Below are 13,043 nucleotides of genomic sequence, written 5' to 3'. Positions count from 1 at the left end.
GGCTCCTCTTGATAGCCCACTACTTCCTTTCCCTATACAACCTCTGGCAGTATGACCATGGCACACCTCAGGTCGCTGTAGTTGGGGTAAGTCGTATTCCAGTATCCAGAGGCTGACTACAAGTTAGAAGGCTGGCCATTGGCTAGCCTGAGTTTGTAGGAGGAGTCTGGGGCTTATAATCCCCCCCCCCCTCCTACTCGTCAGCTAGCGTTTTTACCTAGTCCCTCCCACCCATACCCCTTATACTGCTTATTTCATACTCAGGGTATGCCCTCTTTTAAGCATACTGTTCCTCGCGGCCATGGCACACTTCAGGCCGCCGTAGTTGGGGTAAGTTGTATTCCAGTATCTAGACGTTGACTACAAACACTAAATACAGAGCAGAGTTCCAGATTCTCCTTTGTTCAGTTACTACAACAATCTTATCTTTTTCCCTCTCTCTCAGTAGACAGTAATGGGGAGACAGTATGTGCCCAGTGGGGGAGTCCTGAGCCATCAGCCTCTGTAAAGCTGGCCATACATGGATCGAAATTCAGCCAGTTCAGCAGGGACTGACCAAGATTAGATCCATGTATGGGCAGGCTGATTGTACCCAAGTTAATCCATCAATCGACTTGGGTACAACTAGCCTGCCGGATTTTTTTACATCCGACTGCTGCAGGAGGCTAGCAGTTATCATTGTGTTCTGCTGACCAGAAAGGCTCCCAGCCTCACACACTCTCTGGGGTCTCTCATATTGTACATCTCAGTACAGGAGGCTTCTCTCTCATTTGTATTCACAGATTCTGGAAACACCAGAGCCATTCAGAGAGACGGCAAAGCTTGGGAAAAGGAAGAAGAACATGTGAGGATTAAAGAGGAGGAAGTTCTTCCAGAGATCAGCACAGGTGAGCAATAAACACTAAATCCAGAGAAGAGTCCCAGATTCTCCTTGTTCAGTCGCTACAACAATCTCTTCTTCTCCCCCCTCCTCTGTCAGTAGACAGTAATGGGGAGACAGAATGTGCCCAGTGGGGGAGTCAGGAGACATCAGCCTCTATTAGACTCCGGCTCTCCTCCTCACATCATGTCATTGTGTGTTACCAGCCAAGAGACGTGACCAGTCTCCCCCCACACACACTCCCTGGGGTCTCTCATACATCTCAGTACAGGGGGCTTCACTCTTATCTTTATTCACAGACCCCGGAGAGACCCAGAGAAGTGTCAAAACTGAGACAGAAGATGGAAATCTGAAAATTAAAGAGGAGATTAATTTAGAAATTAGCGCAGGTGAGTGATAAGCATCAGCTTTGTAGTTAACATTTCAAATAAAATCCTTTGTTATGATCATTATAGGAGTGGTACCGGCATGGATGCCAGCCGTGCTCTTGTTTTCCAAACAATCACTTTGATTTTCTTCTGGCTATTTTCACCAACACCATGCAATCCATTGTGACGTTCAGCCCCCCTCTAGCACAACTGTTTAAAGTGAGATTAAAGTCTTGTTTTTTCTTTTTTTTTTTTTTTTTGTTTAAAAATAACAAACATGTTATACTTACTTGCTCCGTGTAATGGTTTTGCACAAAGCAGCCTAGATCCTCCTCGGGTCCCTCGCCAGTGCTCCTGGTCCCTCCCTCCTGTTGAGTGCCCCAACAGCAAGTAGCTTTCTATGGAAGCACCAGAGCCAAGCCGCTGCTCTGTGTGTCCATTCAGAAATGGAGCCCTGGCCTGGCCCTGCCCCCTCTCTCTTTTTATTGGCTCACTGACTTTGACAGCAGCAGGAGCCAATGGTGTCTGCTGCTGTCTCAGCCAGTGAGGAGGAAGAGTCCCGGATAGCTGAGGCTCTCGTGCAACATCACTGGATCGAGATGGGGCTCAGGTAAGTATTAGGGGAACTGCTGCACACAGAAGGTTTTTTTTTTTTTTTTTTTTTTTTTTTTTATCCTAATTCATATAATGCATTAAAGTGGATGTAAACCCTCACATATACCCAGTGAAGTGAACAGCCTCAGATGATACACAGGGATGAAACAAATCTCCCTACATAAGTTTTACATGTATATCTGCTGTCTTCAGCTTGATATATCCGTTAGAAAATGCACATTGTGTTACAGATTTTCTCTTCCTGTTCAGCGCTGAGTGTGAAGTCTGGGCATACAGCCAAGACAGCTGATTGGAGGAAAGGCACACACCCCCTCACCTCAATGGCAATGGAAGGAAGGAATGTGCAGAGCTCTGCTGTGAGAAGGCAAGCTTTCCGCTAATCTATTTATAGCAAACTCCCACAACACAAATTTCAGGCTGCTTTTATCTCCTGTGTCGGAAAACTTGTCAGACATTATCAGGCTGATAACAAAGCTATGGTGCAAGAGAAATGCACGGGACGGTGCTTTGGAGAGAGATAAGATGTGCCCAGCTAAAGTTTATGAATCGGGTTTATATCCACTTTAAAAAAAAAAAACTTCTGCCTTTATTATCACTTTAAGCTGGCCATACATGGATCAAAATTCGGCCGGTTCAGCAGGGACTGATTCGATCTATGTATGGGCAGGCTGGTTGTACCCAAGTCGTTCCATGGATTGACTTAGGTACAACCAACCTGTCAGGATTTTTTACATTGGATTAGTGCAGGTGACTACAGCCGCTAGCAGTAATCATGTTCTGTCTGCTGGGAAGGCTCCCCACACCCCCCGCCAACTGCCAGCAGAACACAATAGCGCTGCGGGAGGGATTCCCCCATCAACACTGACTGTGTTGTCTTGTGAACTTTCTGGGCAGCAGTTGGAATACTGTATTGTGGCGCAGATTTCCATCTTTCACTAAAGCTGTTGCTGAATGATTGCCCATATGCTGTTCTGTGGTGGAGGTGCATGATAAGAGGCCTGAAATAACAAACCTTTGCTCAGCCAACATGGAGATAGCTTTCCTAAAGAACATGGAAAGCAGCACAAAATTCCAGCAACTGCTTGGTAACAAGATCTGGCTTAGATTTTTTTTTTTCACTGCGCCGGTCCTGAGGAGCTGCGGGCAGGAATTTTTAGGCTAGGCTGCGGCTTCGGCCTAGTCTGCGAGGCCGGACGCCGCGGCCTCGCCTAAAAACTCCTGCCCGCAGCTCCTCGGGACCGGCGCGGCGTCCAAAAAAAAAAACTCGATTCGAATCGTGAATCAAGTTTTTTTTTTTAAAAATCACAGTTTTTTTTTTTTTTTTTTTGAGAAAATCGCCCAGCTCTAAATATCACATGGTCCTAAATATTCAGACCCTTTGCTGTGACACACATATATTTAACTCAGGCGCTGTCCATTTCTTCTGATCATCCTTGAGGTGGTTCTACACCTTCATTTGAGTCCAGCTGTGTTTGATTATACTGATTGGACTTGATTAGGAAAGCCACACACCTGTCTATATAAGACCTTACAGCTCACAGTGCATGTCAGAGCAAATGAGAATCATGAAGTCAAAGGAACTGCCTGAAGAGCTCAGAGACAGAATTGTGCCAAGGCACAGATCTGGCCAAGGTTACAAAAAAATTTCTGCTGCACTTAAGGTTCCTAAGAGCACAGCGGCCCCCATAATCCTTATATGAAAGATGTTTGGGATGACCAAAACCCTTCCTAGACCTGAGCTATCGGGGGAGAAGAGCCTTGGTGAGAGAGGTAAAGAAGAACCCAAAGATCACTGTGGCTGAGCTCCAGAGATGCAGTCAGGAGATGGGAGAAAGTTGTAGAAAGTCAACCATCACTGCAGCCCTCCACCAGTCGGGGCTTTATGGCAGAGTGGCCCGACGGAAGCATCTCCTCAGTGCAAGACACATGAAAGCCTGCATGGAGTTTGCTAAAAAAAACACCTGAAGGACTCCAAGATGGTGAGAAATAAGATTCTTTGGTCTGATGAGACCAAGATAGAACTTTTTGGCCTTAATTCTAAGCGGTATGTGTGGAGAAAACCAGGCACTGCTCATCACCTGTCCAATACAGTCCTAACAGTGAAGCATGGTGGTGGCAGCATCATGCTGTGGGGGTGTTTTTTAGCTGCAGGGACAGGACGACTGGTTGCAATCGAGGGAAAGATGAATGCAGCCAAGTACAGGGATATTCTGGAGGAAAACCTTCTCCAGAGTGCTCAGGACCTCAGACTGGGCCGAAGGTTTACCTTCCAACAAGACGATGACCCTAAGCACACAGCTAAAATAATGAAGGAGTGGCTTCACAACAACTCCGTGACTGTTCTTGAATGGCCCAGCCAGAGCCCTGACTTAAACCCAATTGAGTATCTCTGGAGAGACCTAAAAATGGCTGTCCACCAACGTTTACCTTCCAACCTGACAGAACTGGAGAGGATCTGCAAGGAGGAATGGCAGAGGATCCCCAAATCCAGGTGTGAAAAACTTGTTGCTTCTTTCCCAAAAAGACTCATGGCTGTATTAGATCAAAAGGGGCTTCTACTAAATACTGAGCAAAGGGTCTGAATACTTAGGACCATGTGATATTTCAGTTTTTCTTTTTTAATAAATCTGCAGAAATGTCAACAATTCTGTGTTTTTCTGTCAATATGGGGTGCTGTGTGTACATTAATGAGGAAAAAAATGAACTTAAATGATTTTAGCAAACGGCTGCAATATAACAAAGAGTGAAAAATGTAAGGGGGTCTGAATACTTTCTGTCCCCACTGTATATTTGCTTGGAGCAATGTAACGTTCTTTCATATGTTTTTTCTCCAGATGGCCGATACAGACAGTACAATATGGAAGAACGTACTAATTTCTTTCCAGCTGGTGATCTAGAAAATGATGACATAACATCCAATTCGTCAGGAGATAACCCTATTACCCCAAAACTCCATCCAGTATTTCACAGCGTTGCTCTATTAAGCAGTTCATCCACACATAGGGCTCCATCTGCTGAAAACTCACTTCTTTACACAAGTCAGCATGGTGAATCCTCTATCCAAAAAGCCAAACTTGCATCAGACAAGAGAAGTCAGAAAGTAGAAAAGCCATTTTCATGTTCAGAATGTGGGAAATGTTTTCCGCGGCGGAGCCACCTTCTTTCCCATCAGATGAGCCATACAGGAGAGAAGCCATTTTCATGTCCAGAATGTGAGAAATGTTTTTCCTATAGATCTGGTCTTCTTCTACACCGGAGAACTCACACGGAAGTGAAGCCTTATTCATGCTCTGTGTGCGGGAGGGCTTTTACCCGGAGGTGGATTCTTCTTGAACACGAGAATACCCACACGGGTGTAAAGCCTTATTCCTGTACCGAATGCGGAAAGTCTTTTTCTCAGAAACAGCGACTTACTTGGCACCAGGGAACACACTCGTCTGAGAAGCCTTTCCCTTGTGCAGAATGCGGAAAACGTTTTACCCACAGAGCACTGCTTTCCACCCATCAGAGGACTCATACTGGGGCAAAGCCTTATTCTTGCTCCGAATGTGGAAAGTGTTTTCCTTCCAAACATCACCTAGTTCTTCACCAGAGAGCTCACACAGGAGAGAAGCCGTTTTCATGTTCAGAGTGTGGAAAGTCCTATATCAAGAGAGGAGACCTTACCTGCCATCAAATGACTCACACAGGGGAGAAGCCTTATGCATGCTCAGAATGTGGGAAATGTTTTGCTAAAAGGTCTCATCTTGTCAATCACCAGAGAACTCACACAGGTGTGAAGCCTTACTCATGCTCAGAATGTGGGAAATGTTTCGCTAAAAAGTCTTATCTCACCGTACACCAAACAACTCACACAGGGGTGAAGCCGTTCTCTTGTTCCGAATGCGGTGAAAGTTTTTTTTGGAAAATATCCCTTACAAGACACGAAAAAGTCCATACGGGGCAGGAGTTGCACTCGTGTTCAGAATGTGGAAAATGTTTTACTGACAGATCCATTCTTATTGAACATCAAAGAATCCACACAGGAGAGAAGCCTTATTCCTGCTCAGAATGTGGGAAATGTTTCTCTCGGTGTTCCAGTCTCATTGTACATCAGAGGACTCACACTGGCGAAAAGCCTTATTCCTGTTCTGAATGTGGGAAATGTTTTGCTTCAAGAATGTATCTTACTAAACATCAGCGAACTCACTCAGGAGTGAAGCCATTTTCCTGTTCCAAATGCAGTAAAAGTTTTCACTTTAAGTCGTATCTTAACAGACATGAAAGAGTTCACTCAGGGGAATCTTAAAGCAGGACTAACTATGCCTCAGAAAATTAACATTGTGATCTCCCATTTTAGCAATAAAAAAGAAGGGATGCAGCACCATCTGAGTGTAGTATTGCACACTTAAGAATTTGACACAAAATTTGTAATTCCCAGAAAGCAATAAAAGTGCTAGTCAAGCATGAATCACCGGTGTACTCGCTGGACACAGGCACTTCTAACGCTGTCCATTGTTCTGCTGGTGGCTTCCAGTACTCCCTTGTCGGTGTGGGTACACTGCACAGCTAAGGACAGCCTTAGAGGTGCCTGTGTCCAGCGGGTTTGGTCCGGAGTACAGTGGTAATTGATGCTTGACAATTGCTTTTATTGCTTTCTATGTGAGTTGCCAATTTTGTATCAATACTACACTCAGATGGCACTGCTTCACTTCTTTTTTGTTTGTGTCTACATGGAAAGTTGCTTCTAGCTCTTGAAATAAGCTACAACTGGGTCAATTTATTGGACTGACAATAAGGACTTATTATTGCCAACATATCACAGAGAGTTTATATACTCAGAGACTCTTCTGCGTCCTTTTTCTTGGTGTGCCAAAATCTCCCCCATTCCTCTGATCTCCCACTTTTCCTGTGCTAAATGTGGGAGCAGTTTAGCAAGTAATCAAGTCTGGATGTTTATCATCAAGTCCTGGATTTAAAGCGAAGCTCCAGCCAAATAAAGTCTTTGTTCCTGGATGTGCCCCTGTTGAAGATATTTTGTTTTCTCTTCCTGTCACTGGGGTAGCAAATTAGGTAAAAGACCAAAATAAGAATCCTCTAAAGCAGGGGCATCCAACCTTTTCACTTTCCTGGGCCACATTGGAAGAAGAGGAATTGTTTTGTGCTGCACATACAATACAATAACCATAAGGAGAGCTCATGAGCAGAAAAAGTCGGGCAGATCACAAATTAACGATCGCTGATATAGATAATATATATCAATCTGAGGAATAAAACTTCTTCATTTTTTTTTGTAATATTTTTTATTATAAAAGTAAAAGAGGGCAACATAAAACTAGTGCAATATCTGACACTGTTTTTGATGGATAGAGTAGCAATTCTCGATGAATTCTCAAGGTGCTCCTCAGATATTTTGGTTCCAATTTTACCATTCATTTTACTTCATCCTTGAAAATAGTTGCTCACAAATATCAGTGCTGCCGAAAACTGCTGCCATGAATAAGGCGTGATTGTGGAGAGTGAGAGATTTTTCTTTTGGAAGATAAAACATAAAATTCCTGTAAAGAGACACGGTGACATTTTTCTTTGGCTGCATGTGTTTGTAAGCATAGTTTTACACAAAATTCCCCAAAGAAATCAACATTTTTATGTAAGTTTATGATTTTGTGCTGGGCCACACTTATAGCGGTCTTGGGCCACAGGTTGGACACCCCTGTGCTAGGGGTTCTAACCTTTTGTAGGATTTATCCATAACCAAATCCATTTTGTCTTTTATTGTCCAAATGTGGAATACTGTTTTTTTTTTTCAGAGATCCTTATTTCTTAAACTTCTGCTCCATTCCTATAGGTCAGTGGTCTCTAAACTTTGCTTGCCTTTATCTGGCCCTTGGGGCACTATTTCTTCTACTGATACTAAGCCCCATTCCTACCACTGACACCAAAGACAGGGCACTATTCGTCCTGCTGACACCAGTGATGGAGCACTATTCATTCCAACTGATACCAATGATGGGACACTATTCCTCCCACTGACACCAATGATGGGGCGCTATTCCTCCCACTAACCTCAATGATGGGGTGCTATTCCTCCCAACCGCTACCAATGATGGGCGCTATTACTCCCACTGACACCAGTTATGGGTTAATATTTCTCCAACTGACACCTATGATGCAGCACTATTCCTCCCACCAACACCAATGATAAGGCACCATTCCTCCCACTGACACTGATTTTTTTTTACTCCCACTGACCACCAAGCCTATGGCATTGTTTACTCCTACCAATGCCAGGGCATTTTCTGGCCACAGTCTGCCCCCCTCCCCCCCCCAAGGGCAGTAACTTGGCCCTATGTTTTCACAGTCTGCAGACCCCTGCTATAGGTGATGAATGATTGCTATTTCAAGATGTGGTTGCTGGTTTACGTTTATCATGTCTCTCCCTGAAAAGAAAAATCATGTACTTTCCTATTTGTTTTGCACATTGGCGGTTGTGTAGATTGACCCTACACATCGTGGACAATTCGAGTTTGGAGACCTTCTTGAGAACTTGGACAGCTGCTAGATTACATAAACTATAACTATACTTGTACTGCAGTTTTAATGTGGGCTTTCATGGAACAGAAATCAATTAATATGCTAAATTAGAGAGACGTTTAAAACTTCAGGATATCAAGGATGTAGAACCTATTAAAGTTCTTTCCAAGGCTGGAGCGCTGGAGATAACAATATAAAATACCCTGTGTGTAATTCATGTACTATATATTCTTATATCTTGACATTTTGTTACAAAGTCGGTACTGGTGGCAGTTTTGAAAAAACATCATAGGTTAGAATGACCCTTTCAAAAATGGTGTTACCAGTCAAAATTTAAAGTGGTTGTAAACCTCTGAATGATTGAATGATAACAGAACAAAGTATATCCTTCTAACCTGTGTACTTGCCTCCATCCAAAGCACCTAGTGTGATTCCTGTTTCCTCTCTCATTCCCATGTTATCTGCATGAGTCATTTCTGACAGTCATCAGACAGTCCTGGGAGAGGGCTGCCCCCCCTCCAGCACATAGCAGGTGATCATCTGTGTAAAACCCCATTTCCAAAAAAGTTGGGACATCGTGTAAAATCTACCCCTATTTTATTCACAAAAGAAAATAGAAAACATATCAAATGTTTAAACTGAGAAAATCTACCAGTTTAAGAAAAGAAAAAGTTAATTTTAAAATTGATGGCAGGAACGCATTTCAAAAAAGTTGGGACAGGGCAACAAAAAAGCTGGCAAAGTGAGTGGTACTAACAAGGAAGAGCTGGAAGAACATTTTGCAACTAATTAGGTTAATTGGAAAGTCAGTAACATTGTTTAAAAAAGGGCATTTTATGCCGCATACACACAAGCAGAATGTCTGACAGAAAAAGTCAGACGGAAGCTTTTCATCGTATATACCGATCTTGTGTAGGCCTCATCAGACTTTTTTTTTTTTCGAAAAATCTGACGGACCTAGAAATGGAACATGTTCTAAATCTTTCCGACTGACCCAATTCCAATCGGGAAAAATGATCGTCTGTATGCTGGTCCGATGGACCAAAAAAGATGCATGCTCTGAAGCAAGTATGAGATGGAAGCTATTGGCTACTGGCTACTGAACTTCCTTTTTCTAGTCCCGTCGTAAGTGTTGTACGTCACCGTGTTCTGGACGGTCGGACTTTGAGTTGACCGTGTGTAGGCAAGACTGCTTAAATGGAATTCCGTCGGAGTTTATTACGGCGGCTAAACCGGTCGTGTGTACGCGGCATTAGTGAGTCAGAGTGTCTCCGAAGAAAAGACGGGCAGAGGTTCAACAATCTCTGAAACGTTGCGTCCAAAAATTGTCGAACTATAGCAGAATAATGTCCCTCAATGTAAAATTGCAAAGATATTAAATCATCATTTAAAGTACATAATCTCATCAAAAGATTCTGAGAATCTGAAGAAATCTCTGTGCGCAAAGGACAAAGCATGGCCATGCAGATGGCACTGCATTAAAAACAGGCATGATTCTGTGATAGACATCACTGCATGGGCTCAGGAATAATTCCAAAAATCACTGTCTGTGAACTAGGGCTGCAACTAACGATCATTAGTAGCAGTCCAGATCTTTCACCAATTGCAAATATTTGGCTCATCTTGAAATGAAAAATCCAACAGAGAAGACCCAGGACTGTTGAGCAGTTAGAATTCTAAATCAGGCAAGAATGGGACAATATTCCTTTCCCAAAACTCCAGCAACAAGAGGGGATGCTACACTGTGGTAAACATGGCCCTGTTCCAACTTTTTTGAGGCAGGTTGCTGCCATCAATTTTATAAAAATTTTTATAAAATGACCTTATTTTTGTCTTTAAAATTGTATTTTTTCTCAGTTTAAACATTGACATGTTTTCTATATTCTTTTGGGAATAAAATGTGGGTTTATGATATTTGCATATCATTGCATTCTTCTTTCTTTTTTTTTTTTTTTTTTTTTTTTTTTTTTTTATGGAAATTTTAAACATCATCCCTACTTTTTTGCAACTGGAGTTGTATTTTTGCCCATGAGGCTGTGTAGGGGCTGTGTGTCCATTTCCCCCCAGGTCTCAGATTACACTCGGATTCCTTCTCTATGCTGTGCAGTGTGACGTCATATCCCTGCCCTCTCTCTACTGAAGCTAAGAAGTGCTGTGTATATTCTGGACTTAGAATGGATGTAGAGCAGAGAGGGCTGTAGATAATCAGGTACAACCTATGTAGGTGGATTTGCCTAACCTCTGTGTATCTCCTGAGGTTAGCCACTTCAGTTGGTATGTGTAAAGGTTTACAACAACTTAACAGCTTTTGCATATTTTATCAGGGGGTTTAGGTCTAAATATTGTTGTATTAAATCTAATTATTCTAAATTCTTTCACGTGTACTGTAGTCCTGATGTTTGTTCTCCAAGGGTGAATCAAAATGTGCAGTGGGTGGGTGTGTGTGTGTGTAATATATATACATTTTGATTGTAAGCTCTGCAGGGGCAAGCACCGATATAAATTGCTATAGAAAATAAGCTGTTTTCTCTCACGTTCATCGACGGACACAGCTCTTCTGATTCTTGATCATAAGGATGTGGCCAGCAGCCATTTCACAGTGGACATTCCCATTGACTTGTATGAGAGCTGAAAGGTCCACTGCAAAATGGCTTCCAATCACTGGGAAAATGGCTGGCTACACCCATATAGTCAAGAATCAGAAGAAAATTCCAAAACACTCCACGGTCAGAGGGACACACAAATTAAAAAGTTATATAAAACAATTAATATGAAAAAAGTTAGCAGCTACCATATATAATATATCAATTAGTACAATTAAGAAAAACAGTCTGTCAATCCCAGATAGCACTTCACTATTTAAATTACATATACAGAAGTCTACCTCTGTGTAAGTGCATAGTCAATAGAGTGTTCTTAAAGTGGAGTTCCACCCGCCCCTTTAAAAATGAAAAGCCAGCAGCTATACATGTAGCTGCTGATTTTTAACATTAGGACACTTACCTGTCCTGGAGTCCAGCGACGTCGGCACCGCAGCTGATGTTTACATCGGCTGGTAGGGTGCTGCCCCCGCCATTGCTGGTAAGGGAACCCAACAGTGTAGCCTTTTTGCTTCACGGGCAGGTCCCTACTGCGCATGCGTGAAGCTCTCTGCATTCTCTCACTGGCTTGACAGAAGAGGAGGAAGGCCGAGCTGCTGATGTACTTTGCCGCGGCCCAGTCTTCCAGAAGTGGGGAACGGGTACCTGCTTTTTACTGAAAGGTATCAAATGTGGCACCAGAGGAATCAGATAAGCGGAAGTTCCACTTTTAGGCAGAACTCCGCTTTAACCACATGCCGACCAGCTCACACAGATATACTGCGGCAGGTTGGCAGCGCTGCGTGAATCGCTGTACCTGTATGGCGGCTTGCACAGTTGCGGGTGGCGTGCTCCTGCTGCAGGAGCGTGCCTGAGGGTCGGGTGGACTCTGTCCATCGGCGACCCACGAACACCTAGCACAGAGGCAGAACAGGGATCTGTCAGTGTAAACAAGGCGGATCCCAGTTCTGACGGGACATGTCAGAGATCTTCTGTTCCCAGTGATCGGGAACAGTGATCTCTGTCATGTCCCAGTGAGCTCATCCCCCCTAAAGTTAGAACAAACCTAGGGAACACACTTAACCTCTTGATCGCCCCCTAGTGTTAACCCCTTTCCTGCCAGTGTCATTTTTATAGCACTGATCTATGTAATAATGTCACTGGTCCCCAAAAAGTGTCATTTGAGGTCAGATTTGTCAGCCGCAATGTCGCAGTACCGCTAAAAATCGCAGATCGCTGCCATTACTAGTAAAAACAATACAAAAAATAATAAGTCCCTAAATCTATCCCATAGTTTGTACACACGATAACTTTTGTGCAAACCAATAAATATATGACTATTGATTTTTTTTTTTTTTTTTTTTACCAAAAATATGTGGAAGAATATATATCAGCCTAAACTCATGAATAAATGTGTGTTTTTTCATATATATATATTTTTTTTCAAAATTGTCGCTCTTTGTTTATAGCGCAAAAAATAAAAAAACGCAGAGGTGATCAAATACCAACAACCTTGTGTTTGGGTACAGTGTTGCACGACTGCGCAATTGTCAAGTAACCACTTCATCCCCGAGCCTCTTTCTTAGATTTGGTGTTTACAAGTTAAACAACTTTTTTTTTTGCTAGAAAATTACTTATGACCCCCCAAACATACATTTTTAAAGAATAAAATGGCGGTCGTTGCAATACTTTCTGTCACCCTGTATTTGCGCAGCGGTCTTACAAGCGCACTTTTTAGATTAATAAAAAAGACAACAGTTAGATGATTTTTTTTTTATATTGTGAAAGACAATGTTTTGCCGAGTAAATTGATACCCAACATGTCACGCTTCTAAGTTGTGCCCGCTCGTGGAATGGGGACAAATTTTTACCCTTTAAAATTACCATATGTGACGTTTGAAAAATTCTACAGGTTGCATGTTTTGAGTTACAGAGGAGGTCTAGGGCTAGAATTATTGCACTCGCTCTAAGAATCGCGGCGATACCTCACATGTGGTGTTTAAACACTGTTTTCATATGCAGCACTACGATCGCTTCTGCACGCGAGCTCGGCAGGATGGGCACGTTTAAAAATTTTTTTTTTCTTAT

At 42.8% G+C, this 13,043-nt stretch overlaps 1 protein-coding gene across 1 annotated transcript in view; it reads left to right on the top strand.

Moving 5' to 3' along the window:
- The window catches only part of LOC141106751 (uncharacterized), a 73,189-nt gene extending 62,440 nt beyond the window's left edge, over positions 1-10,749 (top strand). The window contains exons 12-14 of the mRNA XM_073597677.1: positions 783-887; positions 1,180-1,269; positions 4,698-10,749. Of these exons, the coding sequence (XP_073453778.1) occupies positions 783-887; positions 1,180-1,269; positions 4,698-6,151 (1,649 nt within the window). The 3' untranslated portion in view covers positions 6,152-10,749. The remainder of the gene's footprint in view (positions 1-782; positions 888-1,179; positions 1,270-4,697) is intronic.
- Positions 10,750-13,043: the final 2,294 nt, after the last annotated feature.

Source organism: Aquarana catesbeiana, linkage group LG08, assembly GCF_042186555.1.
Source record: "Aquarana catesbeiana isolate 2022-GZ linkage group LG08, ASM4218655v1, whole genome shotgun sequence".
Lineage (NCBI taxonomy): Eukaryota > Metazoa > Chordata > Amphibia > Anura > Ranidae > Aquarana > Aquarana catesbeiana.
The sequence above is the reverse complement of the archived record's forward strand: the minus strand, read 5'-3'. Positions and strand labels throughout refer to the sequence as shown.